This window comes from Marmota monax, unplaced genomic scaffold, assembly GCF_021218885.2.
Source record: "Marmota monax isolate L192 unplaced genomic scaffold, Marmota_monax_Labrador192_F-V1.1 WCK01_AAM20220418_F8-fsc00171, whole genome shotgun sequence".
Classification (NCBI taxonomy): domain Eukaryota; kingdom Metazoa; phylum Chordata; class Mammalia; order Rodentia; family Sciuridae; genus Marmota; species Marmota monax.
This window is the reverse complement of record NW_026694658.1, coordinates 336,375-358,592: the sequence shown is the minus strand read 5'-3', so window position 1 is coordinate 358,592 and position 22,218 is coordinate 336,375. Positions and strand designations below refer to the sequence as shown.

The window sequence follows — 22,218 nt, the reverse complement described above, 5'->3', positions numbered from 1 at the left end:
CGAGACTAGCCTCAGACCCTGTTTCAAAATAAAAAATAAAAGTTCTGTCCATTTGTGTTTCAGTTTGTCAGGATGAACCGAACTGCTCTGTATAACCATAAAGCTCTTAGTAAAAAAGTAAAAAGAAGGGCTGGAGTTGTGGTTCAGTGGTAGAACGCTTGCCTAGCATGTATGAGGCACTAGGTTCAATCCCCAACACCACATTTTTAAAAAAAACTAAATAAAAAAATGAGCAAAGGATTTGAATAGTTACTTCCTTTTTTTTTCATGTGTGGTGCTAGGGGTTGAACCCAGGGCCTTATGTGTGCAAGGCAAGCGCTCTACCAACTGAGCTATATTCCCAGCCCTTCAATAGTTATTTCTTAAAAAAAAAAAAAAAAAATGTAAAAAGAAAAATGCTGGAAGATAGCTCAGTAATAGAATGCTCGCCTACCATGTGGAGGGGCCTGGTTTCAATCCCCAGTACAACAGAAACAAACAAAAAAACCTCATGAGTTGAGTGTTATTATTATTCCCATTTTATAGATGAGAAATTGAAGCATGGAAAGATCTAGTAACTTGCCTGCGATGATACAAATGGCAAGAGGCAGTGCCATCTCCAGAGTCTATGTTCTTAATACTGTATAATATCCACTGTCTTTACATTTTTGAATTTTTGTTGCTTTTTAAAAAAATTTTTTTTAATGTGGTTTCTGGTTTGTTATGGCTTCATCAGATTGTTGAGAAGTAGGAATAGATATTTTCCCATTTTACATTCAGAGAAATGTGCAAAGAAATTAAGTAATTTATCTAAGGTTTTTTAAAATATTTTTTTTAGTTGTTGATGGACCTTTATTTATTCATTTATATGAGGTGCTGAGAATTGAATCCAGTGCCTCATACATGTGAGACAAATGCTCTACCACTGAGCCACAACCCCGGCCCTATCTAAGGTTTTCTACTTGCTGACTTTAACCATTAGGTCACATAGTCTTCCCCTCACAGAATTATTTGTGTGTATCTTGGCTAAAAGCTCAGAGGATAATGACTTTTATTTAAAAGCTTTGCTTCTGGGGAATACCTGAGTCACAGGTTTGTGCTTATGTGGTTGTAATTAGGATTTTGATTGGTCTTCCCGAAGTTAAAGCCTCTGAGTTGATTTTCTTGCCAAGCAAGCAGTAAGTGCCTTCTGTCAAGAAAACAGAAACATGTTGCCAGCTATTTTGAACAATGTTAGAAATACATTGCAGTGGGAAGGAGCTGCCTCTGTCTTCTGCCCACTTCTTGAAATATTTTAAGGCCAGCCTTTGGGAAACTTTATCAGTCCTCAGTGTAATCACAGAGAGACTGTTCTTCCCCCAAAGTAGAGATTTCAGAGGCCTTCTATCAGTGGATAGGTTATGGGTAGTTTTGGTTGTTCATGTTTAATGATCTTTGTTTTTTATTTGCCAGCTTGTATTGGAGCTTCCAGTCACTTTAATCGAACATGAACCAATCCCTGATTCTCATTCTTAGTTTGCTTTCTTGCTTCTATTCTGCCTACTGTGCTGAGGTCCTCCCTGGATTATTTATGCAGCCAAGATTTTGAAATCAGTTGCTGCTATCTGAGTGTGCTTTATAAAGAAAAGAGAGTTTCAAATATGAATTTTTTTCTGGGAGAATTTCAGTTTCCCTCCCATTTGTCTCTATGCATTCTTTCCCACCTTTTGTCTTCTAAAGCCAGTTGAACAAGTTTAAACTACTGATGTGATCAAGCAGTAGAACTAATCATTTGCAATATTTATTTATAGATTTTTTTGTGTGTGTGGTAATATAGTCACTTTGGTTTTTTTCTTTTTTAATTAAGCCATTCCCACACAAATCTCAGGAAGCAACATGGTAAAGTTAGTGTCTTAGAAAAATTGTAGAAATTAAATTAAACAAAATGTTTTAGCAAAATTAGCAGTGATTCCCACTGGATCTTTAGACATTTCTTTTCTATTGAATTTATTTTATTGAGCAGACAAATAAGGTATATAAAGAGCCTAAAACATCAGGCTGGGGTTGTGATTCAGTGGTAGAGTGCTTGCCTAGCATGTGTGAGGCACTGGGTTCAATTCTCAGCACTGCATATAAATAATTAAAGTCCATTGACAACTAAAAATCTATTTTTAAAAAAAAGCCTAAGAAGTTCTCAGCTATTTTAGTTAATACTACTATGTTTGTTTTCCTTCCTGCCTTGAACTGTTGACTTCCCAATTCTTCCCTTTTAGTAAGAAAGAAAGTCTATAAAATTTGTATTTGGTTATAATGTATGTTAGAGACTCTTTTACTCTTCACTTTTCCACCATGGTGGCACATAAAGTGCATCTCCATTCCACAGCAATTGTTTTGTAAAACAGGTAGAACATAGGGCATTCTGTGGTATCAGGAGTTTTATATGGAACAACCCCATAATCAAGAAAGATGTCCTATGGCCTGGCATGGTGGTGGCACATGCCTGTCCAGCTACTCAGGAGGCTGAGGCAGGAGGCTAGTAAGTTTGGGGCCAGCTTGGCCAACTTAGCCAGACTCTGCCTCAAAAAAAAAAAAGAAAGAAAGAAAGAAAGATATCACTTGTAGAAGGAGTTTACTACCTGAAAAAGAGTTTGAAAACCATTACCTTAAATCTTAAGATTGATAACATTGAATTATTTTTCATTTGTTGGCACTTATGAGGAAAAATCAACCATTGTGGTTTAAATCTTTGAACTTGTTAGAAACAAAGAAAAAGAATCCATGGTAGCTCTTTTTTTTTTTTTTTTAATACTTAAACTTTTTTTTTTTTTTTTTTAAGGTTGCATTCGCTCATCTCTTCAGATTATCCTGCTAAGATTTAGGTTATTTTTTTTAATTTTTTAAAAATCTCAGACCCACAGGAGAATGGCCTGGATACAAGTATTCCTGGACATCTTTCAGTGATTGAAGCTACATTTATATATAGCACATTCCCTCACAGCCCAGCATGTAAGATTTGGGTATGGAACTTTCTAATCTAAGAATATCTCCAGGGCAGGTAGCAGCAAGATGCACAGTAAAATATTTATATGGATTATCCAGAATTTATTTCTGTTATCTTGCCAGGGTACCGTATTGACAGCCTTTGAGAATTGTACTTGTGTAACAACTTTTGTTCATTTTCACATAATAAAAGAAATAGGTGTGTTTTTTTTTGTTTTGTTTGTTTGTTTGTTTTGGCACCAAGCACCAAGGATTGAAGTGAGGGGCCCTTGGCCATAGAGCCACATCCCAAATCCTATCTTGTATTTATTTAGAGTCAGGGTCTCACTGAGTTGCTTAGTGCCTCACTTTTGCTGCAGCTTGCTTTGAATTTGCAATCCCCCTGACTTAGCCTCCCAAGTTGCTGGAATTAACAGGCATGTACTTCTATGCCAGGTGAAATTGTGATTCTTATAAGCCATTGTGTGTTGTTCTCTTAATTAGAGCCCTCCCCCCTTTTTCCTCCCTTCCCTAAAGTCTAATTCCAGTAGGGACTTCTGCTAGTCAAGATAGTTGGGGCTAGAGTAAGAGATCTAGCAAGAGTAGATCTGACTTAGTAGTCCACATAATGTTTTGTTTGAAAACAATGTTTAAAACTTATTGTTATAGAATATGACTTATGGCATCCACTGGGCTGAGCTTGAACTTGGATTTCTGTACTCTTTAGAGCAGGATGAGATTATATTATTGTTTGAGTTATCAGCATTTCAGAGGCTCTAGGCTATAATTTGAAAAGAAGCTTGCTATCTTGAAAGAAGTGATTCTCATACACAGCCAAATTCTTTGCTACAAAGTCTGATTTTTTTTTTTTTAGAAATTATATTACCTAATATTTGGATAATGTGTTGTGCTCTAGGATCTTTCTTCTGTGAATACAATCAGTAATAAAAATGAAATGCCAAACTCTCAATTTATACAAAGCTTAAGGAAACAGGAAGTTGTTAATATAGTTCCAGAATCTTCTAAAAATTCATTAAATCTTAACATGCTTTCAGAATCCATAGATGAGATAAATGGTTTAATGTACCATAGTACAGTACTCAAAATTTCTTCAGGAGTTGTTAATAATTGGTCTTCATTTTTTAAGCCTAGAAGTCCTTTGATTATAAACGGCCTGTGGTAATTTTCTGCATCTCAAGTTTTTTTTTTTTAATATATATTTTATTTTTAGTCAATGCAGTGCTAGAATGTGGGACTAATATGGAGAAAGTAAGCCCACTAAAAGTAAACATACTGGGGCAATTTCTTTTTTCCTTCTCACAGCCTTGGAACCAGGCCATCCAATTTATCTGTACTCAGTAGCCATGTGATCTTGGCCTGGTGTTTTTGTGTGCGTGGTATATAGAGCCTATGAGGGAATGGTAGGAAACAAGACTGGTAAAGGTAGGCAGTATTGAGACAGTAAAAGGCCTTGTATAATATGTAAGAGTTTGAACTCTTGAAGTGGATGGGTAGCCACTAGAGAATTTCAAGCATGGGATTTGCACCATGGATTGTGCTGTAAAATATTACTCTGGCACCATTTGGAGGGGGTAAGTTAGAATAAAGCAGGAACAAAGTGTTATAATGCCTCTCCTACAAGATGGCATCAGGATGACAAGAGAAAAGAGGCCTGAGTTAAAGCATGGGATTAAGAGTGAAGAAATGAATTTGAGAGAGACAAATATTTAGATAAGATTGACCATATATGAAGAGAGGGGGAAGGAAGAGTCTACATTGATTTTTGGCTTGGACAACCAAGGTAAGAGGATGGGCAAGGGGTGAATACAAATTTGCAACTAAAGGCCATGTGACTAGAAGTAACCAATAAGATCTAAAGCTTCAAATAGATACTGAGTTTGAGAGCATATGATTCTAGGAACCATAGAAATATAAGAATAAAGTGAAAAGAGAAATTAGGATAGAAGAAAAAAGTGGACAGGGAAAGGAAAAACTGGAACTATTGTATTGATTAAAACTTACCATATCCACTGTCTCTTTTCCACTTCTGAGGCTAAAGGCAGGAAAGGATTGGAAATGGGTAACCAAGTAGGGCATGGCTTTTACGATGATTAGGCTACTTTTTAAAATTTTTTCTTCTTAGTTATACATAACAGTAGAGTATATTTTGACATATTTATACAAACATTAAGTATGTCTTATTCTAATTAGGGTCCCAGTCTTGTGGATGTACATTATGTGGAGATGCACTGTGATTAGGCTACTTAATGTATCTTTTCATTACAGAAAGCAGAACCTTACCACCCTAAACAGTTGCTACTACTCTGGAAAATGTCTGTACTGAACATTAGTTCTGTCTTAACATTGTCTCTTGAGCTTAGTCCTGTACAGTTAAAACCACAATCCATTAATATTCATTTTTGGATTGGGGAATGTAACTTAGTGGAAGAGCGCTTGCCTAGCATTTGTGAGATCCTAGGTTCCCAAGATTACTCTTATTGATGTAATTTCTAGCCCATATACTGCCATAGTTTTAACATTTCACTGTATGTAGTAATATACATAATAAATGTCCAAAAGAGGTATGTATGTATTTTTGTGTGTCGTACTGGGGATTGAACCTAGTGTTCTCTGCCACTGAGCTGCATCCCTAGCCCTTCTCTTATTTTATTATTTTGAGGTACAGTCTTGCTAAGTTGTTTAGGCTGGCCTCAAATTTGTGTTCCTCCTGCCTCAGCCTGCTGAGTAGCTGGGATTATAGGCATGTGCCACAATACCTAGCAAAAGACATGTGTAGTAGAAAGGAGAAAATGTAGTCTACAGAGTACTGCCATACACTAAATACATAGGGAAAAAGAACTTATTCATAATATGTCATTAGAGAATTTCAGAATGCTAGGATATTTTTGTGCTTTTAGTGGACATATTTCTAAACTAGTGAGTATGGAATTGTTAGAAATTTCAGGTTTACAGTTTGGGTAAAAGATTAATTTTTTATAACATATAATTTTTATTATATATATATTTATTTATAGCTCTGAAGATGGCTGTGGTGGATATCTATCATTCGAGGTTAAAGGAGAGACAGAGACGAAAAAAGTAAGTACAGAAAACCATCCTGCCTTCTTTCAGCTTTGGATTGTTTGATTGCATATAGTCTATAAGAATGCTTCACTATGGCTCATCTTGTGACCTTGGGGAAGAAATGTATTCTTGAGCCTCAATTTTTCATTTGTCAGATGGAGATAGTATCTGTCTTATTTTTATATCTTCCTTCCTTTGTTGATGTTAGGATAAAACATGAATAATGTGGTTACAGGGTTTTAAGCTCTTTGGAAAAAAAGAATAATATCAATTCGAAGTGTTTAGTCATTATATTCTTTTTAATGCCCTCATTCTTACTACTGTAATTTTATGAGAAGTCTTTCATTTAAAAGGATTACAAAGAAGTTCCAAACAAGTTTCAGGCACCCTGGTTTTCCTTCCCTTCACAGTATGTCAAAAATATACATTCAGGGGTTGGGATTGTAGCTCAGGTAGTAGAGCCTTTGCCTAGCATGTGTGAGGCACTGGTTTCAATCCTCAGAACCACATAAAAATAAATAAATAAAATAAAAGTATTGTGTTTGTCTACAACTAAAAAAATAGTTAAAACACACACACACATATTCAGGCCAAACATGGTGATGCATGCCTGTAATCCTTGTGATTGGAGAGACTGAGGCAGGAGGATCACGAGTTCAAAGCTAGCCTTAGCAACTTACAAGACCCTAAGCAATTCAGTGAGACCTTGTCTCTAAATAAAATATATAAAGTTCTAGGAATGTGGCTCAGTGGTTAAGAACCCTGAGTTCAATCCCCAGTACAAAAAACATATATATAAATATACATATAGATATGTATTTATATAAATATACAGTATAAATATATAAATATAAATTACATATTTTTATATATTTACACATTCAGCCAGGCATGGTGATACATACCTGTACCAGTGACTTGCCAGGAGGATTGCAAATTCTAGGCCAGCCTTAACAACTTAGTGATACTCTGTCTCAAAATAAAAAATTAAAAAGGACTGGGGATGTAGTTTAGTGGTAAAGCACTCCTGAGTTCAATCCCTAAACTAAAAATATACATATACGTACACACATTCAGATTAGAAATTATGGATCCCTGATGCTTGTTGGATTACAGAGATTTACCAGTTCTGAGAGGGATTTGCAGAGGGTGTGAGTGTGCAGGTATGTGTATATGTGAAGGCATGTATGTTGAGATATTACTAAGTATAAACATAGTGGTATCAGCAATAAAAATGTGAGGGAGTAGTTGGAGGCACACCTGAGAGACTAGATGTGATCTAAAGTGAAGTTTACTCTCTGCCTGAAGAAGCTTACCCAGCTGCTTCCATGAGATGTTTCATTGCTAGTCATGAATTCTTCTGGAATAAATAAAGGTTCCAGAAGAATAACCCTGTGTGGTTTACTTAAATTCTCCTTTGCTTAAAACACATAATTAGACCTAGGGAGTATTGAAGAACTCAATTGTTGAGAGGTGCTGTTAGATCTTATGTTTTATGATGCCCTTCCATTAAAGATGCACAATATATACTTATTTCAAATAGCTTCAAAGTGTTGTTATGAATGCACAGTTGTAAACGTTGAATGTGTGATCATGGTGCCTTCTTATGGTTAGCAGGTTTCCCTTGAATGAGTATTCTCAATTAACATTTCCACAAGCTGAATAGATTAATTGTATAATGTGGACACAGATTTCCTTCTGTTCATCTTAAGTGACAGACACATATTTTTCAGTATTTGTGAGTGATAATTGATTCATTCATCTAGCAAATAGCTTTTTAGAGTCTCCAACGCCCAAGAAGAGGGAAAATGTGTGATGCTGGAGAGCCTAAAATTGTGTTAGTGATTCACTGATTGCAGAATTTTGTGGGGAGCGACTCTTTTGGACCTCCGTATTCTACCTCAGAGTGTTTTAAGATGTCTAACAAAAGCTGCATATGAAAAACATTAAATGTGAAACTTATTCTAAAAGAGATTATTATGGTTTTTTATTCTAGAATTATAAGGGATCATGGATTAATCAACCTTAGAAAATTTCAATGTAAGTATTGGCTATTTTTTCTAATTTCTTCTAATATTACTGAATAGCTTTAACAAATCATTTAACAAATAATTATACCAAATTATAACAGATCATTTATAGCACTAGTTCTTAATTCAAGTTGCATGTTAGCATCACCTAGGACGATTTTTAAAATTCTGATACAGAACTGGTGGTAGAGCACTTGCCTAGCATGTGCAAGGTCCTGTATTCAATTTCTAGCTTAAAAGTCTTCAAGGCCATTTTGATCTATAGTGATAATAAAGAACTATTAATTTATAGTCAAAACATTAACATGAGAATTTTTTACAATAGTATAGTAATTACAGCATGGAAAAATGATCATTTTCTAGATTTGTCATGTTTTGAAACAATGTGTTAAACATAAAATAACCTTTATCCTCAGGTTATAAAATTATTTTTATAGAAACATCAATAGAAAGTGATGCTTTCATTTTGCATGGTGGTATATAAAAAAGATATTTAACATTGTGTGATGATGATAGTAAACAAAGGCTTTTTAAATGAATTGCTAACTTAAATTTTACAGTTTTAAATAATGGAGGAACTTAAACTGGCAGAAAAAGCCCCAGTACTTTTTTTTCTACAACGTAGAGTCTGTTCAGGAAATAATAATACTTTCATAATAATAATTGTAGTGTTCAAAATGTTTATAATGCTTATGTGTCATAATACTCTTTTTGTAAAAGTCTGTAATCCCAGTAGCTTGGAAGGCTGAGGCAGGAAATCCCAAATTTGAAGCCAGCCCCAGCAATTTAGCAAGACTCTAAACAACTTAGTGAGACCCTATCTTTTTTTTTGGCAGGGTGGGAGTACTGGGGATTGAACTCGGGCACTAGGCCACTGCACCACATTCTTGGCCCCATTTTGTATTTATTTAGAGACGGGGTCTCACTGAGTTGCTTAGTGCCTCACTTTTGCTGAGGCTGGCTTTGAACATGATCCTCTTGCCTCAGCCTCCCACGTGGCTGGAATTGCAGGTATGCACCACTGCACCTGGTGTAAGACCCCATTTAAAAGTGAAAAATAAAAAAGTCTGGGGATGTAACTTCATGCTAAATGTGCCTTTGGCTCAATCTCCAGCCCCCCTGTATCCCCCTCCAAAACAAGAACTGTGGATTTGCAAAAATAATTCAGGATCAGATTTCCCATGCTTTTTCTATAGACAATAATTATCCGTGTTCTGGTAGACACAATAATGAGTTCCTCTATCTGAATTACTGGGTTTTTCATATAGATCAGTTAAGTTTTGACTTTTACTCATGGTAGAAATTTCCTGTTACATAAATCCAATTTTAACTGGTGGACAGGTCAGTTTGGATTTATTGTTCTGTTACTATAGTTTTTCCAGGAATAAGACCAAGGGGAAGCTGATTTTGAGCATTAAACGTAGCATGTGTTTTGTGGTTTCAGAGGTAGCCAGTTGCTGTTACATTGAATATACAGGTGACCTTAGTATGATGGGTAAGGTTCTTTCCCTTCAGATCTTAAAGATTTACTCCAGCTGGACAAAGTGGTGCACAACTGTAATCCTAGCTACTTGGAAAACAGACAGGAGGAACACAGAAAAAAAAGACCTATTCCAAAATAAAATAAAAAGCACTGGGGATATAACTCAGTGGTAGCACACTTGCCTAGCATGCGTAAAGCCTGGTTTCAATCCCAGTACTGGAGGAAAAAAATCTACCACTGTCTCTGCTCCCCTTTATTATTATGAAATAAATTTGGAACTGTCAGAGCAAGAGAAAGGAGGTTAAAAAAGCCTAATGGCCTCCCCCCACCCCCAGAAAAAAATGATAGCTTGGTAGTTTTTCTCCCTACTTTTTATATGGGCGTTTTCAAATATACACAGAAGTAAAGGTAAAACAAAAAAAGTTATTTTTCCAATTTCATTTCAGATTCTTTGTTGTTATCCTTGTTATGAGTTGGGATTTCTGTTTTGTTTTTGTTTGGTAGTAAGAAAGAAATAATCAGTCTGTATTTATTCAGTCAGCTCCTAGTCCAGGCATGGTGGTGCACACCTACCTAGATGCCTGGGAGGCTAAGGATGGAGGATTGAAAGTTTGAGGACAGCCTGGGCAATGTAGTGAGACCTTGTCCCAAAATAAAAATTAATAAGATGGAAGGCTGGAGCTGGAGCTCCATGGTGGAATGCTTGCATAGCAAGCAGGAAGCCCTAGGTTCAGTCCCTAGTACCACCAAAAAGAAAAAAAAAAAAAATTAAAACCAACTCCTGGAATTAGTAGATAAGAATGTCTCTTCTAAGTGAAGTAGATAAGAATGTGTCTTCTAAGTGAAGAAATTCATCTAAAATAAAGGCAATTTAAATAACTGTCATATGTGAAAAATTATCTTTAAGAGTAGACTGAACTAGGCTGGGGATACAGCTGTGCTGGTAGCGATTGCCTTGCACGCACAAGGCCCTGGATCAATTCTCAGCACCAAAAATTAAAAAAAAAAGAAGAGAGAGAGAGAGTGCTGACCTAGTTAAATATGGTTAAAATCACTGAAAAGCAATCAGAGCTCCTGGCCACATCAACTTACCAGTTGTTGATTGGTTTTACTCCTCATCTTCTTTGTAAATATTACTCTTTTGATTAGAGATTTGATCAAAAGAGATCCCCAGAGTTGCTGCTCCTGGCTCTGTTGGATATGTGACCATTTATTTGCATGATAATTGTCAAAATATAACTTCATTAGTTAATTAAGTTGAACTAGTTAATTTGGTCTGAAGAAAGGCAAAGTAACCCCTATGGGCAATGAAGAAATATACACCTCACCTGAATATTTGTAGACAGGGAGATTTCACAAGGGTCATGTGAGCAAGCACATACTTTTCTAGGCTAATCTATGTCCTGTAGATAGATTCTGTGTCTGCAATTTCCTAGTTATCCTGTGGGTAGTAATACCAGAAATTTTGGCCAACATGTTTCTGAGAATGCAAGATCTACCATTAATCTTTTCCCATTACTATAGCATTGCCTGTGCAGATAAAAGACAGTGAGGTGGGGGAAGTCACTAGTGCTTAGTGATGGAGATGATCTCCAGTGATAATCCTTATGGAGATGCTGTGAAGCAGTCACTATGATTAGTATTTTGCATTCTTAGCTTTCCTGTTTGCTTCCTGTCATGGGTAAATTAGTCATATGAGGTCAGGAATAATGTTCTTCCATTTCACTTTTGTGAGGGGGAGAAAAATGTGGCCAACTTGGGAATCCTTACATTCTCCAATGACATGGTTATGTTTTACTTTCTCTGTAGTAATGGAACGGCGTTATCCCAAGGAGGTTCAAGACCTTTATGAAACAATGAGGCGATTTGCAAGGATTGTGGGTCCAGTGGAACATGATAAGTTCATTGAAAGCCATGCATGTAGGTGGTTTTTGAGCCTTAATGAACAAGTGTGTGTGTGTGTGTGTGTGTGTTTTATGTGAAGTGAATAACATGGATATGTCTGTTTCTACTCCCCTTTATTATTATTGAAATAAATTTGGAACTATGAGAGCAAAAAAAGGGATGTTAAGGGGCTGGGATTGTGGCTCATCGGTAGAGCGCTCACCTAGCACAGGCGGGACCCGAGTTCAGTCCTCAGCACCACATAAAAATAAATAGATAAATAAAGGTATTGTGTCCAACTACAACTAAGAAAATAAATCAACATTAAAAAAAAAAAAGTAGTTTTAAAAATGGGAGGCTGAAGCCGGGCGTGGTGGCGCACACCTGTACTCCTAGTAGCTTGGGAGGCTGAGGCAGGAGGATCCCAAGTTCAAAGCCAGTCTCAGCAACTTAGGGAGACCCTGTCTCTAAATGAAAATTTTTAAAAAGGGCTGGGGTTGTTGCTCATTGGTTAATAGCCAGCCCCTGGGTTCAATCCCCAGTACCAAAAATGGGAACAGAGTTGGATGACTCATGGAAATTGTACTTCCATCATTCTCTTGCCTTTCTTTGGTATTCTGGAGGGAGGTCATCCATTTTATATTTTGATTTTTTACTAAAAAAAAAATTTGAAGTGAGGTCAGTAAGGCCTAACCTAAGACAGAATGGACTGGCTGACTTTTCTACACTTTTTATTATGAAGTCTATTTGGCCCTTTATTTTTGTTCTGGGTGGTTCTTTGCCAGGGCTCTTACCCTGTTTCATGCAAATATTTCTTAGGAAGCATCACAGGCATTTATCTGAGCCAGGTTGATTGTCCTCAGCAAACACCTTGTTTGGTTGGCATTCTGAGTGACTGATCTTTTACTTCCTGTCCCAGTTTGTGTCATCCCTGGTTTATGTGTCACTCCAAAGAACTACACCCCATGGATTGTCCAGGCTTTTCCTTCATCCTCTGTTTCAAAAGCACCCAGGTTTGAATGCCCTTTCACATAATAACCTGAGCAGTGCAACCTGATCTGTGTTCTCAGAGGAGGCAGAAATCTTTGGTTTATGGAAAACACAATGCTCTTTTGTCCCTATAGGAGAAAAGCTATAAAGAAACTAACTGGGACTTGAGTAGAGAACTTTTGTTCTTCTTTTGCATTAGGGCAACATCAAGTAATACCAGAGATGGGTTTCACAAACTTGGTTGTATGAGTAAAAATTTTGAGAGAGAATAGATAAACCAGGAAAGCTTGGTTATTTAACAAATTATATTCATTACTTTAGGGGACACATGAATTCAGCCAATTTAAGTTTTCTAAGAGAAAACTTAAAAAAAAAAAAAATTCCAGCTACTGCATTTGGAGATGGCAGCTGGAGACATTTAGAGTAGGCTTTTCTCAGCTTTTGGGTAAATTTCTAATAAAATATTATCAATAAAAAGGATTCCCTAGATGAAATTGCCCAGTCTTTTATGTAAGACAAGAATTACTGAAAACGCTTTACAGCAGAAGTACTTATTGATGTTGATTTTGTTTTTAAAATATTTTTTCCTTTGTTCTTTTGGGGAAAACAGTGGAATTTGAACTTCGAAGGGAAATCAAGCGGCTCCAGGAATATAGGACAGCAGGCATTACCAATTTTTGTAGTAAGTATATAAAAGGGGCATCTTTATATGCAGAGATTCTCAAAGGGGTTGTGATTTTTTTAAATTAAGCTTTTCTTTTTCAGAATGAATTTTCAATCTTTCTAGAAAAGTTTCATCTGTTAAATCCCTATAAATATCATTATATAGACTATCTGAGGTAGCATAAAAGTCATAACACATAGAAAAGAGAGTGGTGCTTTAGATGTAGGATTCTGCTGTAGCTCTTGTTTCCAATTCCAGGTTTTAACTTTACCCTTTTTAAATTTAGTTATTCATGGCCTGATTGTTTTTATTTACCAAGCTTTAGCTGACTCTAGGTACATGTAACCATTTACTTAAGGTCCTGTCATAATTATATTAATGCACCAGGCCCTATGAGAACTTGTTCAAACTTGCATCATGTCATTTAGTGTCTCATGACAAACTTATGGGGTACTGTTACTTCTGTTTAATGAAGAAACTAAAGTTTCAAGATCAAGTTAACAGTAAAGCCAGGTCGTATGGGAAGGCAGTGTATTACTGCAGTTAAAACCATACAGCTTACGCCTGGGGATATAACTCAGATAATTTGGTGATAAAGTGCTTGCCTAGCCTGTGTGATGCTCTGGGTTTGATCCCCAGCACAGAAAAAAAACTAGTCAGGTTAGGTTTAGATTCTGACTCCACTGTTTACTGACTCTGTAATTCTATTCAAGTTTTCATTTTCTGAGTCTCTTAGAATGAAGACTAAATTAGAGATTGTGTGCCTGGGCAAGGTACATGTGCCTGGGCACATGCCTGTGATCCCAGTGGCTTGGGAGGCTGAGGCAGGAGGATCATAAGTTCAAAGCCAGCCTCAGCAATTTAGCTAGGCCCTGTCTCAAAAAATTAAAAAAGGGCTGGAGATGTGGCTTGGTGGCTAAGTGCCCCTGGGTTTAATCCCTTTACAAAAGAGAGAGAGAGAGAGAAAGAGAAAGATTGTATGGAAAAACATAGCACCTGGCACACAGCAAATCCTTAATAAAGGCTATTTTCTTTTTTTTAATATTTTTATTTGTAGATGGACACAATACCTTTTATTTTGTTTAGTTTTTTTTTTGTTGTTGTTGTTTTTTATGTGGTGCTGGGGATTGAACCCGGTGCCTCACGATTGGCAAACACTCTACCACTGAGCCACAACTCCAGCGCATATACAGGCTGTTTTCTGTTGTTTTACTATTGCTGTTGGAGTGATCTATAGCATTCCTTTCTTCTGCATATTTGAAGTTTCTGTGGTAGTTAAAAGATATCATCCACTACACACAAGAAGTAGCTATGGCCCAGTACAGTGGCGCATGCTTGTAATACCAGCAACTCAGAAGACTGAGACAAGAGGATCATAAATTCAAGGGCAGTCTCAGCAGCTTAGCAACACCCTGTCTCAAAAAATAAAAAGTAGCTGGCTGAGGCTGTAGCTCAGTGGCAGAGCACTCACCTAGCATGTGCGAGGCCCTGGGTTTGATCCTCAGCTCACATAAAAATAAATAAAATAAAGGTATTGTGTACAACTACAACTAAAAAATAAATATTTAAATAAATAAAAATAAAAAGTAGTTAGCTTCTTAACATAGCTCTATGGATATAAGTTCAAGTGTAATAGTCTTTATTTTTAACAACAGAAACCATTTTGGAAATGTAAAATTAGCCAGGCATGGTGGTACATGCTACTTAGGAGGCTGAGGCAGAAAGATTGCAAGTTCGAGGCCAGACTCAGTAACTTTAGTGAGGCCCTATTGTCAAAACAACAAATAAAAAGGATTAGGCGGGGGCGGGGGTTGTGGCTCACTGGCAGAGAGCCTGCCTCACACGTGAGAGGCACTGGGTTCAATCCTCAGCACCACATAAAATTAAACAAAATAAAGATATTGTGTCCATGTATAACTCAAAAAAATATTTTTTTAAAAAGGACTGGGGGTGGTAGTGCTGAGGGTGTGGCTCAGTGGTAGAGCCCAGCACATGTGAGGCCCTGGGTTGATCCCCAGCACCATATAAAAATAAATAAAAGTATTATGTTCATAATAAAGGACTGGGGATATAGCTCAGTGGTAAAATGACCGTGTGTTTAATCCCCAGTTCAATAATAATAATAATAGTGAATGCAGTTTTGCAGGAAAAAAAAAACAAAAAAAGACAAACTGTTTGCTGATTGGTTAAGAGGCCCTTGCCTTCTGCTGCATTGTCGTTGTGGTCATGGTGTTTTCTACACCTCCAGGTGCCAGAACATATGATCACCTAAAGAAGACGAGAGAAGAAGAACGCCTTAAATGCACCATGCTCTCTGAAGTTCTCCAGTACATCCAGGACAGTAGTGCCTGCCAACAGTGGCTCCGTCGGCAGGCTGACATGTGAGCAATTCAAGACCTGGATGGGGAAGCACTCCTTCTGGGACACTTTAGCTTCACATGTGTTTCAGATTCTGTGGGCACCTGAGATGGCTAAGTAATAAAATCTGGGTAGCTAGAAGAATTCAGAAAGATACTAGGGAATGATATTAGCCAAATTATATTGTTATATTGTGTGTATGTACAAATATGTAATGACAGGTCCCATAATTTAAAAAAAAAAATTCAGCTGGGTCCAGTGGTGTACCCCTATAATCCCAATGATTTGAGAAGCTGAAGCAGGAGGATCACAAGTTTGAGGCCCTAAGCAACTTAGTGAGACCCTATCTCAAGATAAAAAACAAAAAAGCTTCTTTGTTTTACCAGTGTTCACAGTCTGTTTACTGTTGTGGATATTCTATTTATTTACTGGAGATATGGGTCAATGGTAAAGTGCCTCTGGATTCAATCCCCATTACCCTCCTGCTCCACAGTTGTTTTCAAAAAGATTTTAGAAGTTCATCTCAGAAATAGTACAGCACTGACAATTAAGAAACAACTGGCCTCCTGCAATCCTACTTTCCTATTGTAATCTTATTTTTAAAAATTAGTATGTTCTGCCTAGCCTTCCACCTGTGCCTTTTTTTTTTTTTTCCCCTTGTCTTCTGGTATGATTTGCATTGAAAATCACATTCCTTTCTCTTCCCCATGAATGCTGTTGGGATGTTCCATGCTAAGAGCTCTTATTTCACACAAACTAACAAACTTTCCTTAGCCAATCCAAGGAATTTTTTTCCCCTCAGAAGAGATTTTCTTTCCTGGTCAGTATAGTAAGGTATCCTGTAAAACATTATGCAGTTTATCTTATTATATCTCTTCAAAGTGACTTTCCTGATAAAGTCCCATAGGGACTTTTGGAAATTGCCTTCTTTGATATGACCTAAGCTTAAATTCCTTTTCTTTGTTTTAGTGATTCTGGGCTGACTCCTTCCATTCCGATGGCTTCGAATTCAGGTAATTATTTCCCAGGCAAGTCTTTTTTGTATGTTTGGTGCTGGGGATGAAACTCAGGGCTCTGTGGGTGATAAGCAAGCTCTCTACCACTTAGCAGCCTCCAGCCCCAGGTAAGTCTTGATTGTGAAGTTTGTATTTGAGAGGTGATCCAGTAGTCCTCCTCTTTTCAGTGGATTAATAGTAATCAAATGTTAGGCTAATTTATAACCAGAGTAGAAAGACAGGTGAAGAAAGGATTCTAGAAAGGTAGCTTCTTTGTTTTACTAGTTTTCACAGTCTGTTTACTGCTGTTATATCTACCACAGATTCTGAGATGCATCTCATATAAGATAAGTTAAAAAATCTTTCTGATATGGGGAAAGAAACATGTTACTTGCCAGAAACTTCAGGCTTTTTATAAGCGGTAGACTTTATGTATTTCTATTTCTAAACCTTTAACTCTTTGGGTATGTCCTATTTTTGAGATTAGTTTTACAAAGCAAGATTAAGCCATATGCTCTCTGATGCTCTTGGTGATTGGAAATCAATGACTAGGGATTTGGGAAGGTATTACTTGTGCTGCTCTGAACCAAGATTGTGGTGTTTCTTTGCCTGTTTTCCTAGTTATCATCTCCCTCTACTCCATATGAATAGATAGCCATTTCTCCTAATAAGAATATACAGACCATTCCACTGAGTAGGAATAGAGTAGTCAAAAAGCAATTCATGGGGCTGGGGATATAGCTCAGGTTGGTAGAGTGCTTGCCTCTCATGCACAAGGCCCCCAGCACCAAAAATAATAATAATAATAATAATTTGCTCTTTTACCATTCTTTGAAGGCTCTGAACAATAGACTTTGCTAAATTATTTATGACATTCAGAATCTAGATAGGGCTCAGATAAGGCTCTTTGATGAATAATATTTCCCCCCCTTTGTTTTAAGTAAATTATTTCTGAATACTTAAAAGAGGAAAAGAAGCCATTTAGGGAGTTGTCAAGACAATGAAATCCATGTTTTATTTTTAAATTTTCTTACTTCCAGTCCTTCCATGCAATCTAAATACAGAATACTTAATACTGGCTAATTAAAATGAATGAACTGGCTAACATGATTACACAGCTTTGGTATTTGTGGGGTTTTTTGACCACATGCACTCACTTATTCACTGTTTTTTTTGTTTTTGTTTTTAGGCTAGCGTTAGTTTTCCTCACCCCTTATATTTAGGTTGAGGAGACCCTGCTTTCTTACTGCTGGGAGTTGCTCTTTAGGTAATGAAAGGTTGAAAGCCTGGGGATCACTGCTTGTAGCCAGCCTCTGGTGACTTGTGAGATGCCATATGATTTTTATCTTCTTTTTTGAGCATTTAGGGTAAGCCCTTATCTCCTTTGTTGATATTATAGAGGAGCCTCTTTTCCAATAGAGCAGTTTAAAATAGTCCCTTCTCTTTCTGTAAAAGGTGTTCCCCATAAAACTTAATATAGTATTCTACATTTTCTTTTGCTTAACTCACTCCATTCACCCCTAGAACATTAATCTCAAATATACATTCGAAATACACCCACCCCCCACCCCCGCCTTCCCCGCGCTGCCACCCCAAACTTGCACATCAAACTTCCCATCCTGGCCTGGCCAGTGATCTCGTGTTTGGATTTCTTTCTCAGGTATGTGAGTTGACCTTAGTTCCTGCTTTGCCATATAATGGCTTATTGTTCCTGTGTGTGTATCTTTTAGGTAAACAGGGCTCCTTTGAAAGGAACAGATATTCTCTCACATATTAATAAGAAGGGCCTTTTGCTGGCCTAACAGTTTGCCTTTGATCTGAAGGCACATGGTATTTGGTTAATTACCATGTTTACCTTGTCTTGCTGGCAGAGTTGGGAGGATTAGGAATGTCTCTCCCGCAGAGTTGTTATTTCCATTCATCAGTTGTTAAGTTAGGCAGTGGATGTCCTTTCTTTACTGAATGACATCTGGGCTTTGGATCTTAGTCTCCTATGTGGTAGGAAGAAATGGATGATAACTGCTGTGGTGAGCAGTCATATTACATGCTAAGATATATGAGATTGTGTACTTTGGCAGAGCAATGGACACGTGAATTATCATTTTTACTTTATTTTTTTTAAGAGAGAGGAGAGAGAGAATTTTTTAATATTTATTTTTTAGTTTTTCGGTGGACACAACATCTTTATTTTTATTTTTATGTGGTGCTGAGGATCGAACCCAGCACCCTGCACATGCCAGGCAACCGCGTTACCACTTGAGCCACATCTCCAGCCCCTCATTTTTATTTTCAAGTGAATATTGGGATGTGCATGTTTCTAGCTAAACAGGCCTGAGGGGCAGGTTGAGTGTTTCTGCAGATTGATGTATTGATCCTACACCTAACTGGTCTGTGCTTCAAACTTTGTTATACTTTATACCGGAGCAGTTGTTGCTCCTATGAAATACATGTTGTTTTTTTTTTTCCTGCCTGTGTCTTGTAGGTAGACGGAGTGCACCACCCTTGAATCTCACTGGCCTCCCTGGCACAGAAAAGCTGAATGAAAAAGAAAAGGAGGTAACAAAAAGAAGGGGACTTTGGGGAAGAGAATAAATTATTCATTTACTTGTTATGAGAAGCCCATTAAAAGCTGGGCATGGTGGTACCCTTGTCTGTAATCTCAATTACTTACGAGCCTGGGGAACTATCTCAAATATAAAAGACTAGGGGCTGGGGTTGTGGCTCAGCAGTAGAGTGTTCGCCTAGCATGTGTGAGATGCTGGGTTCAATCCTCAGCACCACATAACAAAAAATAAAATAAAGGCATTGTGTCCAACTACAACTAAAAAAATATTGAAAAAAAAAAAAAAAATATATATATATATATAAAGGACTGGGGATGTAGTTAAACCCCAGTACCACATATACCAAAAAAAAAAAAAAACTAACATTACAGTATCAAGCCTATTTTGCTCTGCTCATCTAACATGTACACAGGTCTAGTGTGTCCCTGTAGTCTAGGAGCTATCCTTGGTAGGTTTCAGAAAGCTCTTTTCTTGCCAGGCATGGTGGTGCATACCCATAATCCCAAGGACTTGGGAGGCTGAGGCAGGAGGATTGCAAGTTCAAGACCAGTCTCAGCTGGGCATGGTAGTGCACACCTGTAATCCCAGCAGCTTGGGAGCCTGAGGCAGGAGGATCACAAGTTCAAAACCAGCCTCAGCAACTTAGCCAGGCTTTAAGCAACTCAGTGAGACCCTGTTTGTAAATAAAATATAAAAAAGAGAAGGGATGTGGCTCAGTAGTTGAGTGCCCCTGGGTTCAATCCCCAGTATCAAAAAAAAAAAAAAAAGCAGTCTTAGCAAATTAGTGAGGCCCCAAGCAGCTTAGCAAGATGCTGTATCAAAATAAAAAATAAATGGACTGGAGATGTGGGTTGGTTGTAAAAACATCCCTGGGTTCAGTCCTTAGTGCCAAATACAAACAACAAAAAAACTTTCTTTACCCTGCTACCATTCCTCTTTTGGGGAAAGTTCATGTGATAATGTCAATTAAATAATAACGATTCTTATTTACTGAGCATTTACTTTGTGTCAGACAGTAGGAACTTTATGTAAATGAAGTTTTTTTTATAAACTTAAAATAACTTACATAAAAATAGGTATTTCCTATGAGATTGGTCACTTTGAGAAGTTCTGTACTTATTCCAACGATGTAACCTTCACTTAAAACATTTTTGGACTGTCTCTATACCACTTTTTATAGTCATAAATTAATTTTTATTCATTTGTTTTGTGGTGCTGATAATTGAACCCAGAACTTTGCACATGTTATGTAAGGGTTCTACCACTAGCTATGTCCCTAGCCCTAGTCATACATTAATTTTTATATATATAGTGGGACTGGGAATGTAACTCGGTTATAGAGTGCTTGCCTAGCATACCTGAGGTCCTGGGTTCTATCCCCAGCATATCTCTCTCTCTCTCATCTCTCTCTCTCTCTCTCTCTCTCTCTCTCTCTCTCTCTCTCTCACACACACACACACACACACACTGCCTTTGTCAGATTTTCAACAGGATATGTCTGAGACATGAAGTCCTTTTCAACAGAGAAGCATCCTCTCTGCTCCTCACATACCCCTTTTACAGTTCCCCAGATCAGTCCTCCACCTGCCATTCTGTGGCATTAGCTCATGTTACAAGGAACCATTGTAGTACGGTTCTATTTTATCCATCAGGAATGGTAAAGATTATTTTGGAGGTAGAAGGAGGTACATATTTTATCTACATATTGCTTAAGAAAGTCACAGGCCAATCTGATTCAAATTTTGAATGGCCTAGAAATATTTTTATCCTTAGCCACATAATGGTGACCTCAGACTACTCATTGCTGGATAATGGCAGGTGAACTGGAATTGAGCAACCTTTCTAGGTTTTTAGCAGTTAAAGTGTCCTCTTCTCCAGAGTAGGAAATGTAATCACAAAAACAGGGACTACTCCTTAATGACAGTACTAATAATAATGTGATTCACACTTGGGAATCTAAGCACCTATACTCTGTGTCCCCACTGTGCCCTGTGGCTCTTCTTGGACAGAGTGTTGGGATGGTGTGGGGCCTCCACCCAGGCATTTAATGCTCCACTCCTGAGTGAGCCAGGCTCCTCAGGAACACATACATGTATTTCCTAACAGAACCAGGCCCCTGAGCCAGCCTGCACGTGCTATAGGCTCTCCTAGCATCACACCCTGATTTTTTCTTCCTGGTTGTCTATCCTTAGGTAGTGTTGGTCTCTAGATAGGAACAGACTAAGTGGAATGTGGTCCAGCCACTCAACAGCTCCTATAAATAGTTTGAAGTTGATGTCACTTTTTTGTTTTTTGCTGTACCTGCTGGATTAAATTATGAGAAAGACAGATGTTAATGTTTATTAAATTTGCTGTGTCTTGCAGCTCTGTCAGATGGTGAGGTTGGTCCCTGGAGCCTATTTAGAATACAAATCTGCTCTTTTGAACGAATGTAACAAGCAAGGAGGCTTGAGACTGGCACAGGCAAGAGCACTCATCAAGATAGACGTGAACAAAACCCGGAAAATCTATGATTTCCTCATCCGAGAAGGATACATCACTAAAGCCTGAGGCTCCAAGGGCTTGGGATCACAAGTCAGAAGTTTGGAATGTGGTGGGTCAAAGGACAGTATAAGCATTCTGAAAGTTTGATTTTCATCTAAATTATCATTGTAAAAAGAGGGGAAGGACAAAGGAAACCTTCAATTGTATTAATGTCTGCTTTCTTCTTTACCCTGCTTTAAAGCACTCCTATGTTGGTATTGTGCTGCAGAGTTGTGTGCTAGATAAGCTATTATTAAATGTGAGTGGGCATTTATTCCTAACACCTCTTGTAACTAAAACAAGAACCATAGTACCTCACATCACAGTGTTGGTAGAAATAGAACCAAACCAAACCACAGTGTTTATTCCCAGGAGTTCAGCTCAGATCCTTGTACTTGAGAGCTATTTGCTGATTATCTGTTTTGCCTTCAGACATTGCAGAGAAATTTAGAATAAAAGAGAAAGGTTTGAGAGCATGAGAAAGGCTCTCTTCTAAGGATTTTTTAAGCTGAAACTTATGTTTATAAGCAAAGAGGAGGAATATCTCCCCGTGATGTTCTTGTCCCAAACTGCATCTCTGATGTCTGACTATGTACTTTGCAGTGTGGCTGTCTGATCTGTAGTAGACTTTTGAGGAGGTGGCACCGGATATAAAATGTCTCTGTTATTTTTAGAATTAATGGATTAAAGTGTTTTTGCTATTTAA

The 22,218-nt window shown here is 37.5% G+C and overlaps 1 protein-coding gene across 3 annotated transcripts in view; it reads left to right on the top strand.

The window, feature by feature from the left end:
- Tada2a (transcriptional adaptor 2A) overlaps positions 1–22,218 on the top strand; it is a 51,287-nt gene extending 29,069 nt beyond the window's left edge. For all 3 annotated transcript variants that reach the window (XM_046423222.2, XM_046423220.2, XM_058572323.1), the window contains 8 exons: positions 5,973–6,036; positions 8,018–8,061; positions 11,344–11,454; positions 13,019–13,090; positions 15,321–15,453; positions 16,400–16,443; positions 18,908–18,981; positions 21,354–22,218. In XM_046423222.2, coding sequence (XP_046279178.1) covers positions 5,973–6,036; positions 8,018–8,061; positions 11,344–11,454; positions 13,019–13,090; positions 15,321–15,453; positions 16,400–16,443; positions 18,908–18,981; positions 21,354–21,539 — 728 coding nt within the window. In that variant the 3' untranslated portion in view covers positions 21,540–22,218. The remainder of the gene's footprint in view (positions 1–5,972; positions 6,037–8,017; positions 8,062–11,343; positions 11,455–13,018; positions 13,091–15,320; positions 15,454–16,399; positions 16,444–18,907; positions 18,982–21,353) is intronic.